At 43.7% G+C, this 25,138-nt stretch overlaps 1 protein-coding gene across 8 annotated transcripts; it reads right to left on the reverse strand.

The window, feature by feature from the left end:
* Positions 1 to 1,820: 1,820 nt before the first annotated feature.
* S1PR3 (sphingosine-1-phosphate receptor 3) lies at positions 1,821 to 12,649 on the reverse strand. Of its 8 annotated transcripts, none has more exons than XM_027653156.1 (4): positions 12,534 to 12,649; positions 11,870 to 11,973; positions 10,925 to 11,141; positions 1,821 to 7,387 (listed from the first exon to the last, which is right to left on the reverse strand). In XM_027653156.1, the coding sequence occupies exon 4, from the start codon at positions 7,202 to 7,204 to the stop codon at positions 6,059 to 6,061; it is 1,146 nt and encodes a 381-aa protein (XP_027508957.1). In that variant the 5' UTR covers positions 7,205 to 7,387; positions 10,925 to 11,141; positions 11,870 to 11,973; positions 12,534 to 12,649; the 3' UTR covers positions 1,821 to 6,058. The 8 variants fall into 8 exon arrangements, with proteins under 8 accessions (XP_027508957.1, XP_027508956.1, XP_027508959.1 ...); XM_027653155.1 differs by lacking the exon at positions 12,534 to 12,649 and adding an exon at positions 12,376 to 12,477; XM_027653158.1 differs by lacking the exons at positions 10,925 to 11,141; positions 12,534 to 12,649 and adding an exon at positions 12,376 to 12,477.
* Positions 12,650 to 25,138: the final 12,489 nt, after the last annotated feature.

Raw genomic sequence — 25,138 nt, forward strand, 5'->3', positions numbered from 1 at the left:
CAGGGAATTGAACTAACAAAATATCCCCACAGCTCCAAAATAAGAAAAGGAAATCAAAGTAGAATTAAAGGTTTTTGTACAGACATGCAATCACATTGCCTCCAACAGTGGAGTTGCCTGCATTACCTGTACCTTGCACCAACACTGACAATAGCTAAGGCTAAAATGCAGATGTTAAAGCTCACTTTTATGTGCATTTTCTTGGACTATGGCTATTAAAAAACATGTCCCTATCCTGGTTTGTCCCCCCGCTTGTCTGTCTCATGCTCCGCCCTACGTTCTAGCCCTTTCCTCTCCCGAGTTGATAAAAGACCAGGTGCACATGTGACTAAAGGACTCTACCTGCACCCCACCTTTGTGTCCCGGACCCGTGCTGTGCCACGGCCCTATCCTCCCCTTTCGGACCGCGGCATATGGCGTCCAACGCAAAGCAAAGGTAGAGGTTTTTATCTTAAAAAGCCTCCCACACACCACAGGGGCTCAGATCACAAGAAGAGAAGTGTTTTCATCCCACTGGTCCTTCCCGGCTGAACCCCAGATCACGGCAAGATGGCCACCACACCGAGAAAGTTGAGCACCGGGAAAACCTCTAATCCCACCTCCCACCCTCACAAAAATTTTTTAAAACCAACTGCAGACTAATACAAGCCTAAGTAAATCCAAAAATATGGGCCTCTCGCTATCTACCCCTCAAAAGTTTGTATACCGCGAGCTTAAAGACTTTATTTTTGAAAAACGGACACCCCTTAGACAAAAAATCCGCAAAAGCCCTTGCTAAATGGTTGAAAATGAAGGGGAAGCAGTCTCTGGCAGCATGTCTCTAAAAGACTGGGAGAAAATTGGATATAATATCTGGAAAGCGAAAGAGAGGGGAGACAAAATTGGTACTGAAGCATTAATAGCCTGGAGGTTGGTTCTGATGATGCTACAACATCAAATAACCAGTTCCAATGAAAATCTCCAAGAATCCGAGCAAAAATCCAAGCCCCCATCCCCAGAAAAGGACAAGCCCTGAAGGTCCCGGAATGGTAGGGGCGGGGAGAGAGAGTAGGGATGGCGGGAGGGAGAAACAAAGCGTGGAATACCAGCGGTTTTTGCATCGTGGCATCGGCGAGCTGGGCGGTCGCGCACGAGAAATGGAGGAGCGCGGGGGGGCGAGCGCGGGACCGGGCGCCACGTGGAGAAACGACATGCGAAGATTTCGCGCCCTCCCCGTTGGTCCCACCCCCCGGCCCGCCTCCGTGTCCACTCCCTCCAGCACCACCTCTACCCCCCCCCGTCATCGCCCTCCTGGGATAGATGGAAACTAAGGGGCAGCTCCAAGCGCGGCGGGGGCCAGAGCCGGGCCCGGCGCAGGGCTCAGAGCGGGGCTGGGGCCTCTTCCAACAATAACATCAGGGGAGATGGCTGCCCGCGTGAAACCTTTGTTACCGAAGCCTCCTGCAGCTGCCGGACAGCAAAGACACCCCTGCCCTATAACGGTATCTGGAAAGCCTTTAGTACAGAGGCTGTGCAGGCCAATGACACCGAGTTTTTAAAAGCCTTTCCAATTTATCTAGAGGAGGGCCGTGCTCCAGAATGGCGTCCGGTGTCATACCTTATGTTGAAAGACATCAAAAAAGCAATTGTGCAGTATGGTTTAGGTTCACCTTATAGTGTTGGGCTTTTTGAATCGTTTTTCCTTGCCTGCCGTTTAATACTGTATGATATCAAACCAGTAATTAATGAACTGTTATCGAGTGTGCAAGCGCCCGTTTTTGAAGCGGAAAGGAAAGAATTTATAGTTAAATATGTCAGTGAAAAGGTGGAAAGGCGTATTCCAATAAGCAGTGCCATTGACATGTTGTACGGAGAGGGCAGCCAACAAGACCAGTCTCTTCTGAATTTAAAATATCTGGACATTACAAAAGAACTGGCAATGGAAGCCTTTAAAAAGGTTGCTGATGTATAAGTCCAAACACCTTCATTCACCCTAATTCATCAGGGCCCAAAAGAACCTTTTGTGGACTTTACAACCAGGCTAAAAGAAGCTATAGCACGCCAAGTCCAGCAGAAAAAAAGCCAAGACATTCTGTTTAATAAGCTTGTGGTTGAAAAAGCTAACAAGGATTGCCAACAAGCTTTTAAAATGCTAAAAGATCCTACACTTCTGGAGATGATAGTAGCTTGCAAGAATGTGGGGTCTAATTCTCATAAAGCAAGACTAATAGCTGAAGTCTTAGCTGGACCACAAACCTGTTTTCACTGTGGTTAGACAGGACATATAAAAAAGAACTGCCCAGGATTAACTACAAAATTTGAGCTTCCAAAGACACCTTGCAAGCGATGTGGCAAAGGCAGACACTGGACTAAGGATTGCTGCTCCCTCACTAACATCTACTGAGAACTGCTGCCCTCGAAAAAGTCACACGACTTAAGGAGAAAAGTGACTTTTAATTCAATGCCAGATCCTAAACAGTGTACCTGTGAACTGTCAGGAAACAAGGCAGCAAGCTCCAGGGGTGGTGTGATAACACAAACACCCCCTCAACTGCGTTCCATCCTGCGTAACCCATCCTTCAACAGGTGCCAGGAAACCACAACAATTAGAATGAATCATGTTAAACCTACCATTCCCTGCAGCTCAGCTTAAATCAGACGAACAGATTATGCAAGTTGTGCCCTTACCACACGACCCCAATCCTAAATTCTCCCTTCCAGCTGTACAAGCAGAAAGACCATTTCTAACATGTTCTGTTTACTTTCCAGGATCCCATAGTCCACAGAAGATCACTATCACTAAGCTTTTAGACACCATGAAGCAGTGGCATTTTGGGCTGGAAACAATTTTTTAGGGGGGGAGTCACTCAGCAGATGCAGCTGTCCAAACTGATTTGGAAGATGCAGATCTGTCCTCCCCTAAGTCCATTTAAACAAACCCTTTTTAACTTGCTTTGAAATTTTGTTTTCTTTGTTTGTATTGTTATTAACTATTTCTTGTGTCACAGCATGCTGCAAGAGGACTATCACAACAGACATTTTCAAACAAATAAGAAAGGGTGAGATGTGAAGGAGCAAGATTCAGGACGGGAACAGTTCCAGGCTTGGAGAAAAGCATACAGCAATTGGCAGGACTTTATTATATGGACTTCACTGTTATTATGTGATTTCATTGTATTCACACTACACAGTGAACAGCCTGGACATGCCCAGGCTTGCCATGAGTTTGCCTGCTCCCTGCTTCCCCCTCTCCTCCCCCTTTTGCCCGTGTCCCTATCCTGGTTTGTCCCCCGGCTTGTCTGTCTCATGCTCCGCCCTATGGTCTGGCCCTTTCCTCTCCCGAGCTGATAAAAGACCGGGTGCACATGTGACTAAAGGACTCTACCTGCACCCCACCTTTGTGTCCCGGACCCATGCTGTGCCACGGCCCTATCCTCCCCTTTCAGACCGTGGCACAGGACCACAGGGTGGACATGAAGGCAATTGAACCCTATAAAAAAGTTATCAGTCATGGAGGTTATTATAGTGATGGGTTAAATGCCATTGTTGTGTTTGCTGTTTGCTTTATGCCTGAAAGCAGCCAGCCTAACTACAGATACCTGATGGACAATCTATTTAAGTATGTAATTGGCACTTTAGAGCTCTTGCTGCCTGAGAACTACGTGATAGTTTATCACATAGTGAACGGTGCAACCACACGGAGGAAAATGCCCAGTTTAGGCTGGCTCAGGAAGTGCCACCAGCAGATAGACAGAAGGTTAAGGAAATCATGTAACATCATTGACATGAGGGTTAGTGTGGGCTCAGCCACCACCTTTTCTCAAACTGTTGTGTTCCTAAGGCCTGTCTGTTGTACAATAGCAAGGAATGTTGCCAAATGCCACCACCACATGAACTAAGCTAGAAGTATACAAATATCTTAGCTGGCAGTTTTTGAAGATACAGCCTCAGAGAAGAACTTCTACAATGCAGCCAAAAAGCAGCGTAAGACTTAAAACCCTAAGCAAGCTATGGCAATGCAGTGTCACCAGCTTGTTTCTCACAAAGTTGCAGAGCCTGCAGCCTGTATCTGCAGTCCATATAGTTATATCATGCTTTACTTGGTTTAGCTTTTTGTTCTTCTAGAAGTGCACTGCTTTTCAACATTTTTGCTAGAAATTATTTTGTATTTACTACTCTCTTTCACAGTTATTTCACTCAAATAGAGTTCTTTGTTCTTACACACTTTTCTAACAGCATAAAATATTTACGAGCAGACTGCTAATTTTTAAAAGATAATCACAATGCAAACCTTACATTTTAAAGGCTTTTGCTACACACATTACACAGCTTATACACTATGCATATTTAAGAAGAGTCTAATGCTGCTGCTTTAAATGATTAAGACCAGATCAAAGCTAAGGATGAGCTCTTTCAGGTTTTGTGTTAAAAAAGCCTCAATTACTTCTGATTGTGCACAAGACAAGGTGTGTTTTGAGACCTTAAACACAAAACTTTGAAAGAGCCCAACAAAGTTAGATGGTTACATTCTTACTGAAAGACAGCGGGAACTTGCCTCAGAATTTCCTGCTGAACTTCACTGAAGCCTCCAGCCGTAAAGTACTATTGATGGAAGTGCCACGGGCTGCTTCCATGAGGACTTGAAACCAGATGTTCGTGAAGTCTTAACCACTCTAGGTCTCAGGGAACGCCTTTGACACTGACCACCATTCTGTACTGAGACTGGTAAGGCAGTGATGAACCATAAAGTTGTTTTCAGGTTTCTCTGGAACAGCCTCTCAAAAGGCTGGGGCTGGGGCTCCAGGTCTTCCAAACTAAACAAGCTTTCCTTCCAGATCCGAGGCAGGGTCAGGTATAAATGGAGATATACCCTTCAGCATGATCCTGTTGTACCGCATCTTTTCTCTCGTATCTGCAGAAGTGTCCAGAGGTGATAGAAGTGCAGGGTCCCATTAACAGAAAATGGGATATTGTCCTACTTACTGAACTTCCCAGGGAGAATTTCCAACACAATCCCATGCTGTGGTAGTGCCTGGAAAGAAGGAACTCCATGGGAACCCACTGTGGTTCATTGCTTTCTGAAATGATATGTCTCTGTTTCAGAACTGAAGGATCTCAGCTTAGGTAGTGCATTCACAATGTACACAGGTTTACGTAGGTCAGACACAAATTTTTAAATACATTGAAAATAGTAAGCAAAATTATATGCATTGAAACAGTACGTGAATAAACATTTGTTACATGTGTGTTGTGGGGTCACATTTTAACTACTTTAAATAGCAAACATATATATCCTCTCACAATGGTTATTTACTACTGCTTGCTTAGAATGCGTTGTGAAATGCCACAGTGACAACTGCCATACTATCTTTCGCTAAACACGAAAAGTTTGAATAACAATGGAAAAAAAATAAAAATACTGCATTGATATGACACGTTAAAGTTCCTGACAGTTAAAAGTTACTACTTCATTTTAAATATCCCCATTGAAACACATCTATTTGTATAATTAGTCACCTTACACTGTATACTGCAATACAATGTTTAACATATTGTAAACTTTTACCAAACAATGAATTTTTAGTAAGAAATTGCACAAATATACAGCTATTTATACCACATATATATAAGGCCATTAACATAACAGCAAGATACATATAGAGAACTACAGTCAACATTACAACATATGTAATGAACTCTTCTCTCAGTTGACAATAATCGGGTTCATCTTCCAACCATCAGCAGTCTTTAGTAAATCTAAAGTTTCTAACAGGTGTTAGTGATGTCTTCCAAAATGAGTAAGTGCCAAATACAGTCTTAGCATGCAATGCCATTGTGGTGTGTGATGTCCTTAGATGTACATGGACTCTGTCCTGGCTGTTGGGCAGCATGAAAGGTTTTTTCTGAATCAGATTTGGTACTGAATGAACACCCAAAACACATGATTGTTGATAAATAAGTCCTCAAAGTTAAATAAGTGATTAGTGTTTTCCCCTGTGATTTAAGTGCATGAATATTTAAACTTCATGTGTAGTTTAAATCTAAAAGCCACGGAAAAGTACTTGTCTTGAAGAGTCCTTTACTTACAGAAGTTCCCGTTATGAAACGAAGATTCATTTTTCTCAGCGATACACGAGGGAACATTCATTGGTGGGAAATCTTCCTTTGGCTTCTGGGTGTTGCTGCTGCTGGATTTGCTCCGACTGTGATCTGGTGTGGGCTGAATAGGCAAAGATCTGGCCACCTTGGATTTCACCAGGCAGCCACAAACAAGGCGAAAGAAGGCGCGACGCATTTCCTTACTGGCCAGGGTATAAATGATTGGGTTCATTGCAGAGTTGATGACCGCCAGAGCAATAAACCAGTTGGCTTTGTACAAGATAGAGCACTCCTTGACTCTGCAGGCCACATCGATGAGGAACAGGATGAAGAGTGGAGACCAACAGGCAATGAAGACACTAACGACGATCACGACAGTCCTAAGGAGCGCCATGGAGCGCTCCGAGTTGTTGTGGTTGGTGACATTGCGACTGCTGGACTTAACCAGTATGTAGATACGGGCATAAAGGATGACAATGGCAACCAAAATGGCTATGAAGATGCTAATGCAGAACACAACATACTTCTTGGAGTACAGAGGCAAAATTGTCGAGCAATCTGGTAAGTTGTTTATACAGTTCCAGCCGAGGATGGGTAAGGCACCCAAGGAAACTGAAATAAGCCAGCATGTACCAATGAGAAGGAACACCCTGTATTTTTTATTTGCGTCGTAGGGCCTCATTTTAATCATGGTTAAATGCCGCTCAATAGCTATGGCTAGCAAGCTGAAAGTGGAGGCTCCCAGGGCAACAAACATGCTGCCTTCTCTAATGAACCAGATTGTGGAGGATAAGCTCAGAGTCTTCTTCCCAGACATAAGAATGTTTACTTTGTAAACAATCCCAGCTAAAAGATCACAGAGAGCTAGATTGCCAATAAAAAAGTACATGCGGTTGTGAAATTTATTGTTTTTCCATATGGCAATCAACACCATCAAGTTTTCTAGGACTATGAAACTACATAGGATCAGAAATGCAATAGCAGGTAGGTCTATATTACCAGTTGCCTTTTCCCTTGAAATAAGCTTTCCTGTGTAATTATAATGCAGTACAATTAGAGAGTCCATCTCTTCATTTCCTTGAGGGCTGACAAGAGCATCAGGTGGCATGGTAACTGCTGCCATCATTTGTTCCCTGATGGATACTGGACTTTTCTTTCCTCAGTATCACAAGAATATAGTTCCAATAATTTTCCACAAGAGGGAGATCAAGCCACGCTCCTCCCAGCACTCCTCTGGGCAGGCGTTGTGTATCCCCAGCTCCAACAAGCCTTGCATATTAATTCGGGAGAGTGGCTTGCAAACCAGGCTCTGAAAATAAAACCAACAAATGCAACATAAATATCACCATCTTGCCATGTCACCCAGTGCTCAAGCTGCAAGATGCACCCAGGAACCAAGAGAGAGGGATGGTGACTGTGACAGGAAACTGAGGTAGAACATCGCTGCATGCCTACCAAGGCAGTTTAGGGTAGGTAAGTCCAGACACATTTTGGCTGCAGAAATATGAGGGCAATGTAGAGAACTGCTCAAAGGTGTTTCCCCCTATGAAATCTCTGGTTCCAGCAAGCCCCAGTGTGCACAGCAGACAGCTCACTGATCCTCCAAAAGACCTGAGTGCACATGGTGCTACCAAAACACCACCCGACCATCACTGCCTGAGCAGCAGCGGGGAAAACTCTCTGCTTTCTAAGCTTGTTCTTGTTCCCCATGCAGACTCGAGGCAGGAAAGATTCTGAGAAAGCTGGTGTCAAGTCTTGATGCCAGCATGCATGTTGCCAATGCCCAAAATAACTTCCCACCCTTAATAGTATAAAATTATGATATTTACAATTGAGAAGATGCACTGAAAGCCAATCATCATAAAATCAATCCTACTTCCCATTCAAATTAGTTGGATTTCTGCTACCTTTTTAAAAACAAACATAGCAAGTCATAAGTTTTGTTTTTCTTTATGGTTCACTTCACTTTTTTTTTTATCCCCATTGCATATGTATACAAGTCATACATTTAAAGTTTTTGTTTGTTTGTTTGTTTGTTTTTAAAAATAAAAAAAATAGTTACACCCAATTTAATTGTCCTTCTCAAAAATTCTGATTTTCTTTAAGTTACAACATAGAATGAACTGCAGTGTTTTCCCATGGACTTTGAGGTTCCATTTTTGCAGCAGATCCTTCAAACTTTTTTCAATAAATATCAGAAGAGGTCTATACAGCTTTGTAAAAATATCAGATGTCAGAAGCACTTACTCTTTTACCAAAAATGTAACAGTTTTGTCGCAGCATAATCCAATGACAATCAGGGTTTGTGCCCCAAATGTATGCACTGAGGATGAAAAAACAGCCAGTGTTTCAGTTTTCTATGAAAACTAGGATGGGGATGAGGAAAGAACTTGTTTCATCTGAACCAAATTTGTAATTTTTTTTTTTTCTGTGAAAGGTAAAAAAATAAGAATTTGTGCTGCATAGCAGGACAATTTCCATTGGCCCAAAATTAAGTATTTTAGTTTGGGGAATCTTTTAAGAGCTAGAGCTCTTAAACCATACCATTTATTTACTCAATGAGCATTTTCCAAGCACATTAAAGACACTTTCAAAAAAGAGGTATCAGGGGAAGGGGAGATGGAACTAGATATCTTTAAGGTCCCTTCCAATCCAATCCATTCTATAATTTTATGATCCTATACAGGTTTGTGAAGACCAGAAAAATGTGTGAGCCACTGCCAACCCAGCAGTCTGCTTGGGGCACTTAAAAAGTGAGAAATATATTTTCAAGTGTCTCTCAAGAGGATGAGGGAAGGAGCAAACCACATCCCAAAAGAATGTAAAGGGATTTAAGGGGATGACCCACACCCTATTTTTCTACTCTCTCTTTTTCTGGATTCCCTCCTTCAGAAAGGACATAATCTGACAAAAGCCTACAGTAAATTGACTTGAATTCTTTAGTACACTCAGGGTGTTTTAAAATTATTTTCTGAGAAAATAACTGGCTATTTACCCATTGTAATTTCCCCACTCTAGTTCATAGTTCCAAACTGTGGTGTCCTTGGTCCTTTTTTACTCTGAAGACGACAGCAACCACCTCATTCATTTCCCAGAAGCTGAACTGGGCCCTCGAGTTGTTAAAACTCTTTTCTGAAACATGGTAACAGTGAAGCTCTCAACAGAACAACTTCACCTCAGCTAAGGTTCAATGTAATTGTAATTCACTCACAATCTGCACACTGTTATCACATAAATTGTCACAGCCTTTCATTGTATTGGCTTATAACAAAATCCCACTGTGTCCATATGAATTGCAAGTGCTTTCCACTGTAAAATAAACAATTACATTTGACTTGAAAAGTGTTTGTTAATAATAGCTCAACCAGCAATACTCACCAGGCTGGCTGATGGCTGCCTGAGAGAATAATATTCCTAACATTTAGGAGCACCGCACATAACAAAAATAAATGTTTCTGGAAGTCTTTTTCAAGCCAGTTATCACACTGGTCTATCAAAGGGCAAATACATCTCTTTCTTTGAAGAAAATTATATGCCATACGTAGGAGTTTATCAGCCACAACTCAGCAGATGCAAACTGTCATGACTCTGCTAAAGGCAATGGTGCTGTACCAGTTCCCCTGGCTGAAGGCAAGGACGATGCACTCAATCAGCAGAAATCCTACAGGGTCTCTGCCACTGTTCGAAATTGCTTCTCTTAAAATTATTACAGCAAACTTAGTATCACAAAAGTAAGTCTTTGCCTCTGACAGGCTAGTGAGAAGGCAGTGAAGGTTGTAACATCACTATCTGCCGGGGCTCTCATGGAATGAGTATCACACATAAGACACTTGAAAGTTAATATAAATAATAATGCAACAAATTAAAATTTATTCTCTTCTGGCAGCAACATTTCCAAGTAATATCTTTTAGCCATACCCTTCTTATGTATTTCTCCTGCTTTGTAGCCAGTAACTCAGAAAGCAAAGTCTCTCTTTAGCAGTTAGAAAAATTGATGTTGGTTTTGCATTACAATAACAAGACAGCAACAACCAGGTCCGGGATAACCTGTGTCACTGCTTTGTGACAGTACCACAATTTACTCTGCAAGACACGTTTGCCCCAGTCACATACTAACTGCAAAGTATGGACTTCAGTTCGGAATATTTAAAAAATAACCTGAAGAACCTGCCTGTGGCCTGTTGTTTGCCCAGCACTGCCATGGTTAGGTACCTCAGCACCCCGAGCTCTTGAAACCACCGGGAATGAGTTTTATTCCCTCTAAAGCATGGCAGGGGATCCCAATCGCTCCACCAACAGGTACCACTAGAAAGATAAACCAACCTCTCTGCATTGCAGGGGCAGTCTGGCTGTGCTTCCTCACGGATCTGATGGTTAAAACAGCAACAGCTACATTACTCAAATAAAGGTAGTGGTACAATGTCAAGAACCACAGTCATGTGGAACCACAATCATGTGGAGGGCAAAATTCAGCTTCCTCCTCCAGCTATTTGGCTTCCCTACTCCAAGAGTGGAGAGAGCAGCTGGGGTCAGCCATGACCAAGATATCCCCCTCCTGGCTAATCTCCTGGCCCACCCCATGCTTTGGGGTGTCTGCAGTGGTTAATGTGGTCTCCTGCAGAGGTCAAGGATCCTAGTAGGGTCAAGCACCCTTTCAATTTGGAGCAGGGACTCTCTAGCATGGCTCATAAACCTAGATCCCACTGGGGTCTGCCACACATGCCATGAATAAAGCAACACTGAGTGGAAGGCCACAATCCCTTAACCTGCCCTATTGCAAGGCACATCTCCACTGCCCTCTCCAGATCAAACACGTAATGGTACAGGCAGAAACTCAGAGTCATACCTCTCACCAGCTCCCCTGGCCTGCAATTTTCCTCTGGGAATGTGTAATTCCCAATGCCAGGAGGCAGCAGGGAACTTGTGATAATGGGGACGCCAAAACCCTTCAGCGACCATCTCCGGTACATCTCTGCTCGCTGTTTCTAGCAGGCACTCTGGTTAAGAGTCCCACAGGGACCTGAGGGCTTTTACCATCTCATGAGTCGCTCTGTACTTTACATCTAAGAGAAATAAGAAATTTCTGTTTTCAAAAGAGTGAACCAAACTGCTCTCAATTTTCTGAAAGTCAAAGCAACAAGTGAGAACAAAGTGAGAATAGAACTTAACTTTTCACCATCTACTTTTACCTGCACAAGAACATATAATGCTACGCATTCAGTACAGTCACTGTAATTTGGCCAGAATTGTATTTTCCTGCTTTCCAAGTGGCCATGAACAGATTTGACCAAAGAAACTGGATGCTCCTTCATCACCACTACCCATATTGCAGTTCTCCCTTCTCTGCCGTGTCTTTGGCCACCAAAGAAAATTTTAAAAATGGCAAAGACAATAATACATATCCAAAGCCAAACTTTTTTGTATTTTATGCGTTTGCAAATGAAAAGTAAATGTAATTTATCAGCTAGTCTCATTAACAGAAAAGGCTTTTCAGAACAGCAGCACATTTCAATACACATTTCCACTGAAATTAAGCTGTGCTAGATGCAAATGAAGTTTAGACAATAAACATCTGTTGCAGAACAATGTCTTAGACAACTCAAATAAACGTTAAAAAGATTTTCTATTTAAGCGGATGTGCTGGCAGTTTACCCCTCAGAAAAACAAATAGTTACTTTTCCTGACTTCTGGCTCTTAGATATCAGTTTGAATTTTGTAATTCCGAGTAGCACACATGCACACCCCCATCACTCCCGGCTGGTTTAATTCTCGCTCGTTAAAGGGAACTCACTTGGACTTCTTTCCCCGTCTCCCAGCACTCCCGACTTACTCCCCCCGCCTCCGAACTCCGGGATTCCGTTCACAGATTTCCACTACTGCAGCGACTCGAACTTTCTGGAGGTGACAAACATCTTGCCTAAGTCACCCGACGTGTCCGCGGTCTCACAGAGCAATCACCGCAGTCCCGGGGCTCCCACGCGTCCCGTGCCCGCCACCGCGCCCGTACCAGGCACGGCCGGACCGGCACCGCTCTCGGGGCTCGGCAGGACGGGGACACCTCGCCCTCCTTCGCCGAAGCGGGACGGCCCCGGCGGGCGGGCGAGGTGCGGGCCGGGCCGCCCCGGAGCCCCGAGCTGCGCTCGCCGCGCTCACCCCGGAGCTCCGCGGCCGCCGCATCCCACCCCGGGGCTGCGCCGGGCAGGACCGAGCCGGGCCGGGATGGGATGGGATCACCCCGGCCCTGCCCGCCGCCAATCCCCGCAGCCTCCCCTCCCGGGTACCCCCCGACTGACCCACCTCCCCTCCGGGCTTTTCTCCGGCGCGTCCGCCCCCCTTGGGTCCTGCCTCGGGCACTCTGCTCCCGCCGCCACCGCCGGACAGGCTTCGCTCCCCGCTCCGGCGGCCCCTGCCTGCCCCCGTCCCGCCCCGCCTCACCCCGCCCCTTGGCCGCTCACCGTGCCCCATGCCCGGGGGAGCTGCGCCCCGGAGCTGGATGCTGCCGGCGGGGCTCGGCCGCGGGGAGAGCGGGAGGTTTAATTCTTACACGGCGCGAAGGGCAGCCGGGGTGAAAATGTGAGACGGCAGAGCCCGCCGGCGAGTATTTGTAGCGTCCATAACAATGCGTGGTGGAGGGGGGAAGTTCTGGGTAGGTCTTACTCAGCTCGAGCGATTATAGCGTTCGAGAGAGGTTTTACGTGTGTTGCATCTGCCCCTCTGTTTGACCGTCTCCGATAATGAGACCTTCAGAGAGCTTGAATCGAGAGGCACATGGCCAAGCACAAGTGCTTCTGGTTTGACCCAGAGCTGCCGATTACGGCGTGTTTCCTGGTAAGGTACCACTTGACAGAGTTATTGACTGAGTAATAACAACTCAAGGACGGCGGTAGGCACGCGGATTGCCCCAGTGACAGGAGCAGCGCTTCGGAAAAGAAGTTGGAACTTGGATCCTGCAACCGTCTAATTTAAAATGTACTTGTAAGATGCCAGTGGGTACAGCAAATCTTTCTGCCAAAATGTTTGCGGTGAGCTGGCAAACAGGAACACTACAACAACCTTGCAAAGCGCAGGCAGGCGTATAGGGTCGCCTAGTCGTCCCGGTGCAATCAGTGTTTTTCTTGAGAGCCTCCTGTCTGGACCTGAGCACTGTTGTACTCGGAGTCATGCCGCGGGCTCGGCTTTCAGGTCGCCTGCACTGCTGCTCTGCAGGGGAGAAATGTGCTTGAAGAAAGCAGAACTAGGCTTTTCATAGCCAAAAGTTTAAGCGGATGTAGCAGAACAAACTGCTACAGTGACTGCTTTTTATCTGTTGAAAAAGAGTAATACAACTCTTCTAGTTTAGGTCTTTGATAGGAAATAAGGACTACATAGGGCAAAATGATGGTGAATTTGGTTCAAAGCTGATGGACCCAATGGACACGACCTCACTTAGCTATGGATTGGACTATACACAATGTTTGATGGTCCTAGCCTTATCTCATGTGCTGTGTGGAAAGCTGCTTTCTTCTGTGGAATAGGAGAGGAGTGGAAAACTCCTTCCATGTCACGTAAAAGCACTCACCACTTTTAGGCAAAGGGAGCCCTGGCCTGTGAATCATTGCTCTCCCATTGCTCAGCAAAGCCTTGTCCTGCAGATTCCCTGAAAACCACCCCACAAAGGTCTATAGTTCTCCTGGTAGCTGCTTGCTACATACCATCAGGACCCAGTTCTTGTAGAGCAGATGTTTCAGTGAGCAGGCACTAGCTTGGCTCTGTGTTCTCCTATTATTGTTCTTTTCCATCTTTTCCCTTTGCTACCTTTTACCTACTTGGAGAAGTGAACCAGAAGAAATAGTCATTCTGATCAGGCTGTCATAGATGAGGGGACAAGATACTGCCACCAGAAAGATCTTTTGGCAGTGGTACCTGGAGCTGGTAAACTGTGTCCTGCTGCCCGGTATGGTTTTAAAGGGCCTTCCTTAGTTGGCCTTACCACCACCAGCAACCCACAGGAGCAGCCCACAGCAAGGCCCCACTACAGTACAAGAGAATCACTTCAGAGAGGGGTGTACATGGAAAATGGTGTATCCGTGGTGAGGACCAGATGTTACCAAAGCAACTGTTGGCAAAAAGCTTTGGGGAGCTCAGCCTCTCTGGTAATAGCTGATACAACCCACTGGTTCAATTCCAAATGTCACGCAACAACCAGTGATGTACGCATGGAGAGCTTTCCACGAAGCTCTTGACCTTAAAGGAAATTACATTTTTGTGGCGTAAAGAGATTAATGACTAAGTAAGGCATAGAAAGTAAAGGAGCTGTAATGAATTTTCGTGGCAACAGAAGGTTAACAGCTCAATTTTCCAGGGGTGAGAAGTCTTTTCTGCCCTGGAAATTCCTGAGTGAGTGGGCAAACAGGATGAATAATGGGAAAGCAGCCATTTCTGATGTTATTTGGGGTACATGACGGTGAAACTAAAACTGAGAACAAGATGTTTCCAATATGTGGAGGTCCAGAGTGACCTGCTGATAAATACTGTGTTCATTTCCGTGCTGCTGAGTGAAACATAGGAAAAACAGCTCCAATGATAGATCCACAAATCTGCACGGAGTGCTAACACTCAGAAGAGAGGTCTTTGTGAATAGCTCTTAGAAAGCATCTGACGTTCATTTAACTGTTAAAGTGAAACTGAATTCTAGGAATTATAAAGAAAGGAATAAGGAACAAAATGGAAAACATGTTTCTGCGAACTTGGCACCTTGAGTACCATGAGTACCTCTGGTTGCTTCCTCTCCTTAAAAGTGCAGTACAACACAAAAAGGCAAAAAATGCAATGGAATAGTTAGAAAAGTCACCTCTGGAGGGAAAATCCAAGTTAGTTGGGTCTAATTAATGGTCTGAAAAAGGGAAGGGTCTAATTAATGGTCTGAAAAAGGGAAAACCACAACCAACCAAGATGGAATATTTTAAAACACAAGGACACAAATTTCTGGCAATGTACCATTGAATTGTGGAACACAATCAACAGGAGAGAAAAAGCCATTAAACAAACCACATGAAAGCACATGGAGTAAAGGCCTGTCAGTGGCTCTTATATACAATGAAAGAGCAGTGCAGGGCACAATGGGTGGGAGTCCCAAGTAGAGACTGTGGGTGCCCTGCTCGATTCCAGCTCCAGAGTTTCCAAGGGCCAAATCCTTTCTGGGCTGTTTTCTTCTTTGTTGCAATTAAGTATGGTCTTGACTGTGGGGGCAAGCTGTGGCACACTTAACAGTGTGTCTGTTGCCCACTTCTGCAGGTATTGAAAAAGGAGACATTTCTACAGGGGATTTAAACTGGACATGGCAGAGGAAGAGGCAGCAGAGGGACTCGGAGGGAGATGGCTCAGCCGACGCCATTGGCTCAGCAAATGTCCTGGTGAAGTTACCTGAACGTCCTGGGCCTCCCAGCACCCTGCAACAGCCCACGGATTTGCCCTCCTGTCGTGGGTTTTACATGGAGAATAGCAGATCAAAGAAAGGGGTTTTTCCTTCCGTGCGTGGCTTTTGGTCCAGAGAAAGCAGTGAATGGTGAGTGCCATTGATACAGAAGGTTTTTCAGCACATGCTTAAAAGTCAAAAAAAGCAGTTAAAGCTACTTCTATTTACAGATAGATAAAATACATAAACATGCAATAAAAGCTGAAGTGTTACCCTCAGATGAAAGATATTGTGGTTTCTCTACAGACAAAGCAGTTCATGTTTCAAGATTAATATTATCCTTCTCATGTATTAGTTACAGTTAAGACCACTTTTTTTTCTAGTAACTGTTTGGAGTGTGATAAAATCTTGGTAATTTCTGTCTTTCAAGATCATGTGATGTTTTATTAATGCATTAGTTATAATGTCTTTGTACTGACGTTCATCCAATGCTTCACAGGTCTGTCATTGATTTCCTGGAGTTCCTGAAGTAACCCTTCATCGTTTGGAAAACCAGTAATTTATTTTTGACTGTTTCGGTGTGAAAACTAAACAACAGCAAAGCAATTCAAAATAGTATGATTTTATCTGATTCTATGATAACATATTTTAGCTCTCTACTGTTGCTGAGCTATCCTTTTTATATTAACAAGATGTATTATGTATGACTTGTTACATCTAGATGATGAAGTCCTGCAACATCTTTTTGTTTGTGACACCATTTTTGTTCCTATTTCTGTGACTCCAGCCTCATCTTAAGCCAATATTAAATGCAATATTGTTTAAATTAGAAGTCATTACGAGACAAATTTAATTAACATTTTAATTGAGTGTAAACATAAAAACAAAAAAGGAGAAAATTTATTTGGAGTGCTGTTTAATCATAATCTGCAGTGACCAAAATACATTTGTTTACTACATCAAAGAAGAAATCTGTCAATCATTGTAAAATATAAAGAGAGGATATTTTGGAACCTTCAAAAACTATGACTTTTTCACATCCTCATGCACTTGTATTTCATGTCTTTGTATTTGCTGTATTCTTTTACCTGTCTCACCTTTTTTGAAAGATACATGTTCTCCTTTCTTTGGCAGCAGTAAAGCTGACACACAAACTCTGTAAATCCATCATGGGAATGACTGAGGCCAAGATCTTGAAAACACCGTTACCTCAGCATTGCTAACATTTTGTCAGTGTAATTTGAATTACAGCATCTCGCAATACATTTGAGTTAATATATTTAAAATTGTTATCTCTGAACAGCAATATTCTGATTCAGAGCACCTTAAAATATTCACACTGCTTCAACACACCATTTTGGAGTTTGTCTAAGAAATTATCAATAAACACTGTGACAAAACACATACACCTCTTACATTAACACCTACTTTCCCCTCCCTCAGATCATTATTTGGGATGAAACATTTGTCTTTTTTCTAATCTGCGTACAAGCTCATATGAAAACTGTAGCTTTGTCTGTGCTTTCTTCTTCGTCTTCTTTTCTGTAACTACCATGGTGTTTTTGAGAGGTACAGTCTTGTACTTATCATGTGTAAATACAATATATACCCATAGGACATATCTCAGCTGCATGTTTTATATGAACTGCTGGGATCGTGTGCTTAGCTGAGCTGAACTCTGTCTGCCTCTGCAAGTGACACCTTCCCCTAGGGATAAAGGGGCAGGTGCTCAGAGCACGGCCAGATATTTGTTGTTAACATCAAGACTGACTCAGCTCAATGTACAGTCCTGTGCAGATTGCACATGCTAAAAGAGAGATGGCTGTTATCACAGCACTTCCAGCCAGACATGATGTAAAAAGTGAAATTGCAGAGAAACAAGAAGGGGAAATGAGTTCAGTCCGACAACTCCTTGGGTTTCCCCATCTGCATCCTGCAGCTCAACACCCCAGACATGAAGACTGTACGCCTACATCACTGTCTGAAGGCTTGTCCCTCCTTTCTTTTCTGTGCATTATTCCCATCCTCCCCTCGTAGCTGTGGTCTCCCCCTGTGCACTGAGCCTCAAGGTACCAGAGGGAGATGCCCAGGGTGACCTGAACAGCTCACATGGGTGCCATGCAACAACGTCTGTCACCCAGAGATCCAGCAGAGCTCAGGCTGCCTCCACGCCACCCCATCCTGGCAATGGGAGCTTCTGCACCCCCAAAAAGAGCAGGCAGAGCGTGGCAGAGGCACAGTGCCCACTGCCAAGCCCATGGGCATAGCAGCATGCACACTGTCCCCAGAGGAGTACTACACCTCAGTTAGGTGATGGGAATGCAAACATGCCCTTTGGAGCAGACTGACCCTTTCTGTTTGTCTTTTAGTGAAACCAACAGAAAAGGATGAAAGAATGAAAAAACCCTAAACTCTCAGCAAAGGCGGCGAAAAGCTTTGAAGAGAAAAATAGCAAAGTGTAGGTGACCTGATTGAACTCCCTCTAAACTAGCCAAAGACTGTTGTATGACTAAAAATTAAAATATGTTTGAGGGGTTTTAACGGATTTTACAGTGAAGAACCAAATTTTTATTAATAGAAAAGTTAAGGAAGCAGAGGCTAAGCATATGTTATCAAATGGAGATGCATGCAAAGAATCATAGAATGGTAATGGTTGGCAGAGGCCTTAAAGATCAAGTTGTTCCTACCCCTCCTACTACAGGCAAGGACACCTTCCCCTAGAGCAGGTTAGTCAGAGCACCATCCAGCCTGGTCTTGAGCATCTCCAGGAGTGGAGAATCCACAGCCTCTCTGGGCAACCTCTCCCAGGGCCTTACCTCCCTCACAGTAAAGAATTTCTTCCTAATATCTAATCCAAACCTGCCCTCCTTCAGCTTAAGGCTATTCCCCCATGTCTTTGCAAAAAGTCCTCTCCAGCCTTCTTGTAAGCCCCCCTTTAGGCATTGAAAGGCTGCTGGAAGTGCTCCCCAGAACCTTCTCTCTCCAGGCTGAACAGTCACAGCTCTCACAGCCTGATCTTCTGGAATGGTGCTCCAGGCCTGTGACCAACTCAGTGCCTCTCCTCCGGACTCATTCCAACAGGTCAAGGTCTGTCTTGTGCTGGGGGCCCCAGGCTCAGACGCAGCACTCCAGTGGGGGTCTCGTGGGGTCTCACAAGAGCAGAGTAATGGGGGGAATCACCTCCCTCAGCCTGCTGGTCGTGCTTCCTTTGGTGCAGCACAGGACACTTTTGGATTTCTGGGCTGCAAGTGCAAATGCTGAGTCATAGTGAGCTTCTTGTTCACCAACATATTGAAGTCTTTCTTGGAAATCTGCAACTCTGTGGGAGTCTTGAAGGCCTGAGGCAAGCCAAAAAGAAAAAAAAAAAGAAAACAAAACCCCCAAAAAACCAGCAGGAAAAAAAGTATTTACAACAGTTGGGCTCTTCAGACATCTTACTGAAAGTGGACCTCTTTTGGGACAGCAAAGAAGCACAAAGCAAGGTTTTCCCCTGAGTATGTGCTGATACAATGCTTTTATAATGCTGGAAGAATGAACTTTTTTTCACTCTGATGCTTGATGTGCTGTATTTAGCTGTCATAATTCTGGGGACACTGACTTTCTGGCCCTGCTGAGGTAAGCTGAAGCTATTGCAGCCCTGTTGCCTTATCAACCATTTTGCTGGAAGTTGTTTCCACCTCCATAAAGAGAGACTATAGCCTGGTCTTTTGCTTTCAATTGTTGGCCATCACGCTGTGCTCTGGGCTGAAAAGCGCCATGGGTTCACGTGGGTTTAACATCAGCCCTGCTGTCTCCTTTGTAAGGTATACCATACCTCAAGCAGGCATGATAAGCTGTGATTATAGGATCTTTAATGTCTGGAAGCCTGAAGAGGGGCCACCTCAGTGTGGCCGAGCCCTCACCCACAGGTCTGATCAGGGCCCACAGCAGGGGCTGGTTACAGGGTCATCATTACTCTTTGTAAAGACAGGGAACAGCAGGAGATGGGGCTGGAGATGTGCCCCTGCAGTGATCAGTGCCCCCAGGCCCCCAACATTGAATCATCTCTGCTGAGCTCAGGAAGGGTAGTGAGTCAGAGCTCCATGGTATGCCTTGCTTTGAAACAGCCATGACTCTGTCCCACGTCAGGTTTACTCAGTTAACAAGGGACCTTCCTGCTGATTGAGCTCCCTCTAAATGTCTCCAAATTCTCTTAAAGCCTGTTCTGGAAAATGCAATCCAAGTTGTGTTTTGAGGCTCACCAGCAGCACGCAGGGACTGCATGGCCAGTTGCATCTTGGCTGCTACCAGCTTGGACAAGTCACTGCTGACAAAGTATGTCAGGAACTAAGCAGGAAACTCACAGTGGGATGTATGGAACTCAGCTGTGGAAACCTAATACCTGTTCCATTAGCAGAACAAATAAAAAGAGATCTGAATTGGATCAGGTAAGAGCGGATTAGAAAGAAAGAGGCTGTTAAGGGTCTTTATGTCTGCAGAGCAGTTGCAGCATAGCTGCCTGCAGGCAGCCTGGCTTAAGGCTACCTACACCTCCTGCTAAGACCTGCTTGGGAAGACCAGAACCTGAGAGAAAACACACATTCCTTCATAAGCCAGTTTGCATATTCCACAGTGGGTATGGGACACAGCCACAGGGGGAAAGCCCTTCAAAGAGAGGCCACTATTTGTATTAGTAGGATGTGGGGCTAAAATCTGTACCTAATCTGAGTGTAAAGGCATTTCATTCTAGGCAATGAAATTTTAACTGTCTCTGCTGTGAGAAATTTGTATGCTGAGAATGAAGCATACAAATGTAAGGAAAGAAAAGAGAAGTGGAAGAGAGGAGGAGAAGAATTAAGATTTAAAAGAGATAATGGACCTGATTTTGAAATCCATTTAGTAATTCTGACTTTTAAAAGTGCTGAGAGGGGTTGAGAGCGCCCAGAAATGTTAAAAATCAGGTATGTGTATTGAATTTATAATAATAACTCAACATTATGAAAAAAGTAGAAAACAAGCACTGCTCAGAAGAGAATGCCTGACCAGTCACAGCAGCCCCTTAATGTTCTCTTTTCTTGCTTGTTTTGACATCTGTTTCCCTTTAAACAGAAGATAAATTCCTCCCATACCACATACCATTCTTGAGGAGTACTATTACTTGCTGAAACAAGAAGTTCCCCAGAAGTACTGGGGTTCCCCCAGTGCCCTGTTTGTGAATCAGACTTTAAGAGCTATTTAGGAACCAGTGGATGGCGTATTTGTTGTTGTTTCATGCAATATGATGGCTGAAGTGTCACAGTAAGCCTCTATGTAAATAATGCCCCAGATGGCAATAAGGCCTGCAGGCCAGACTGAGGATCACTTGTCATGTCACTGAACGGAGTGAGATTGCTGGTGAAAGAAGACCTGAAGTTGAGTGAGCCCGCCAGACACCTTCACGCATATCCACATGATGCTATCCATACTAGCACACAGAGTAAGTTGTTTTAAAGGTTTCAGTAAGTTTTTCAGTGTGCCTCTTGAAAACGTCTGTGTGGTGTGAGGCAGTGCTGTGTGGTAACACCCACACTTTCTCAGGCAGCCTCATTGCTACTCTGGGGTGAGACACTCCTCGGTCTCTGGCCCTGCTAAGTAACATTCTTGGTGACACCCTACCACCTTCTCTGTCCTGTCTGTGACATTCTCAGGGTCATAACTCAAGGTCATGTCCTTTCTGCATGCTATACACTTGTCATTTATCTCATTACCTTCTTTTACACTAAGCCACTTCCTGAAGCTGCTGTAGCACTTCCCGATTGTTTTTGCCGGGAGAGCACCAGTAAATTTAATGGCTGGGCTCTGTTAGCAGAGATTTTTGTCACCAACCTTTGGTTAGGTCTGTTGTCTGTGTCATTTTCTTTCGCCCATCACCTACCAATTAATGCAAATATGGTGAAATGCTGGTCTTTTTTTACCAACACAAGGCAAAGATCCCTGCTGATATTAAAGTTCCTTACATTAGTGTTACTTCATAAGGCCCCTTTTTATCCACAGCTTCTTCTCTGTGTTCTTTCTTACACTTTAGCTTTCTACATCTCTTGCCTTTTTCAGAACCTCAGGTTCTCCAGTTCCTGAATCTTCTTTTCCTATTCAATTTACTGTACTAATTACTCCTATATTCCTTCCTATTTCCATTTCATATTTGCATTCTTCTCTACTCTCTTCTCTTAGGCTTGAAATCTCTGATGTCGATCTTCTTTTGCCAATATTTAAACTCTCCATGCCTTCTGCCAGCTCCTTTCATTTCTCTTTATCTGTTCATTGCTGCTTTTTAAAAGGCCTTCTAAGCACAGCAATATTTAAAACATTGGTGTTACCGAAAATTAAGTTTTTGTCAGTTTAGTGCTGCAGCTCATAAAATCCCAGGTGTCTACAGGAGCAGGAACAACTTGTCTAAGTGTGATGATGTTTCCTGGGACAATCCTTGGTCAAACCTTGTCTCTCGGGTCTTTGGCAGAGCTGAAGGTAAATGGATGTGGAACTAGGTGTGGCTGATGGCTGAGGTGGTGGATAATGGCCTGAGGAGAATAATGGATCATGATAACTTCTCCCACCTCCAGAGAAGGAATGTATGTCTCCAGGGCATGTTATTTTCTAGGATGCCTTTGGAGTAGTGTTATTTATGCCCCACCCTTTGGTAAGCCTGGAAATAAAAGGCATAATCAAAGCCTTATTTAACTTAAATACAGATCTGTGTGGTTCTGGAACACAAATCCTCCATTTGCATCTGTGCTGATGGTCATGTAGCATGTGTGGACACAGAATTGTTACCAGTGGCACCCTTCCAGTTGTTACTGGGTAAACAGTGCATGCACTGGGAAGAGAAGTGAAAATGGGAGGAAAACGCCCTCACTGGCACCAGGACCATCACTGCTATTAAACTGGGAGTTAGTGTAATACCTTAGTGCAAAAGATACAAATGTATGTGTCAGCATCCATGACTTTCTGCTGCATGAAGATGTCTGCCTAGTTCAGACACCCTCTCCACCCACCCTACTGCGATAGGCAGTATAGGAAAAAGGAATGGCATAGGAAACAGAAGGAGCCCCAAGGCAGAGGACTGCTTGCACATTTACACTTCAGCTCCCAGCAGCTGAAAGCCTCAGGAGCTCAAGTTAGTCAGGGAAGTCTGAAAAGTAGAATCCACAGCTCAGCATGAAATTAAATCCAAAATCTGTCATACTTCTCTGTATTTTCTTCAATGTTCTTTCAGTTTTCCCTGGAGTTGTGTAAAGGCCTGTAAATCTTGCTGATGCTGGCATTTCTAAAGAAAGTGTTTTAAAGTAAGTTATAGGTAGGAGAAAATTTTGCAGGTCACGATGAAGATGTTATAAGCCATTTACATCTCATTCTGAGAGTGGTTTGAATGTTTGTGGTATTTATTTTTTGGAACTTACCTTTACAAACATCTTCTATCACTCTATTTCATTGACAAAAGTGAGTTGCTGCATTAAATTTTTACTGCTATATCAATTTTCTCTGTCTCTTTATTTTTTTTTTTGTTGTTCATTTTCAATAGCTAACGAATTAGCCCTTGGACCTGGACCAGGATGAGTTCATAGTCATTGACCAGTGTGTCTAGGAGTGGATGTCAACACACAGAGGTGTCATCACAGCTGGGTGCACACCAAAAACGTTGTGCTGCTCAGAGCACATCAGGAGATGTGCACTGTGATACGTTTTCAAAAAGCAACATAGTCTTTCTGTCTACAAGGGAGCAGACTATGTGTACAGACACAAAGAGAAAGAGCAGTGAATGAGTAACTGCATTCTGTTCTCATTTAAAGCACCTGGTCACTATTAATTCTGGTAGAAATTGTGTGTGCCTATGTGCTCTCACACTACATATAGTGGACAGTGGCCATTTGGCTGATCCTGGTGTACAGATGTAACTGTTTCCATACCAGTCACCTTTTCTCTGTAAACGCTGGTTTGTATCCACTTCTTTCCTTAGAGGTCACTGTCTCATGCTGCCTCCAGACAGAGCTGTCCTTGTTCTGGAAGACAAAGAAGTAACACACGATACTGACTGTGGTGGAAAATAAATCACAATGTCACTTTTTATTCGTAGACTTTGGAGATTTTTGTAAGAAATCAGATCTCTTGGTTTTGCACATTTAAATCAATGGGCAATTTTCACTTAATTGTCTCAGTCACTTTATAGAAACAGAAAGTGAACAGTTCTGATTTTCAAGTATTAATTGATTATGGTCTGGAAATGATGGGCTATGCATTTCTGCCCTGAATTGTTGGTCAAAACTTCAGCCTGAAGACAGTGAAGCTGGTACACATTTTGCTGTTGACTGGGGCCCGCAAGCTCTGACTTCAGCACCTATGTGAAACCTACTTATGCATAAATTATGTTTTGTCAGTGTCATCAGCCTGGATATCAGATATCAGAAAAGACTGAAAAAGGTTTGATGCTATTTGTAGTACCTTTCTTCGACACATAGCAGATTTCCAAAGACTCTGGGCAAATAGAAATACCACTGGAAGAGTATTTCCTCCTAAGAAATGTCATCCATAATGTATGCAATACAACAGTTTATAGGTGAGCTTTGGAAACATAATTTGCACTGTTTTCAGTGCTGTTTTGTTATTTCAAAATCTGCTTTGTGTCCACAGGTTTACAAGTGTTAATTTTGTAGTCTCAGTGAAAATAGCTACATTATTGAATTTCTGTGTGTACATCTCATATGTTTTGCATTCTTCTCTTAGTTTCCTTTCGCTGTATTTTGTCAGTGGGTCATCTTTAGATGAGTCTGAAAACATCAACTGTTGTGTCACTAGAAAGCAATTTTTTTGTCACCTTAGAGTAGTTTCTTAAGATCTCCACAATCAGAAGGTTTTTATGTGAACAACTTTTATTTTTTACTTTTCTTTTTTTTTTAAGTTCCAGATCGAGCTGGATCTTTGCATAAATTTGTTCATTTCAAAGGATTTGCGTGGTTGTTCTGGTTTTCTTTTTTTTCCTCAGCCTTTTAAAGAGAAGAAATAAAAAAGTATGCTGCTTGTCTTGGAGCTGAGTCTGACAGACTTTTTGCCTCTTGCTCTAAGGAAAACTTCAGCATATTCTTGCAGTCTTCAAGAGATGTTCATCTGATAAGAAGGTGGGCTACAATAACAAATGCAAGATGTGTATAAGGTGAGGCAGCTACCCACCACTAAGCTCTGAAGACCCTCATGATTTAATTTTGAAGAATTTTCATGGTCTGTATTTGCTGTCCTGCATTAACTCATGGTCACATGGCTGTTGTTTTCAGAGGCTTGTTTGGTGAGTTTTCCTGTTGAACTTTGGTCATTGTCCTATCAGTTAACATCCTCTAATGTATGGCCAGCCTAAAATAGCATGGTTTAAAATAGTTTGATATGAATTCTTCCTGTTATAAGACTGGAGAATCGGGCATGATTCCCTTGCCGTTTCTTCTCCTTCTGAAGGAAAAGAAATGACACAATGTCTTAGTAGTCGTTGTGGAATGAGACATGATTACGGGTATAACCATGTGTCCACACATTAGGGATAACCAAGTTGAGAAGCTTTCCCCACAGATGCTCTGCTGGGGGTCATGTGAGGCTGCAAAAATAAAGCATCTGCCTATACTTCCTGTACAAGACTCTGCTCCTTCTCTTCTGTCCCCCAGGAGAGGT

Source organism: Corapipo altera, unplaced genomic scaffold (assembly GCF_003945725.1).
Source record: "Corapipo altera isolate COAL_440 unplaced genomic scaffold, ASM394572v1 61305, whole genome shotgun sequence".
Lineage (NCBI taxonomy): Eukaryota > Metazoa > Chordata > Aves > Passeriformes > Pipridae > Corapipo > Corapipo altera.

Bases quoted from the DNA above. Each gene is read 5' to 3' on its own strand.
- S1PR3 (XM_027653156.1), bottom strand. From the start codon at position 7,204: ATGATGGCAGCAGTTACCATGCCACCTGATGCTCTTGTCAGCCCTCAA.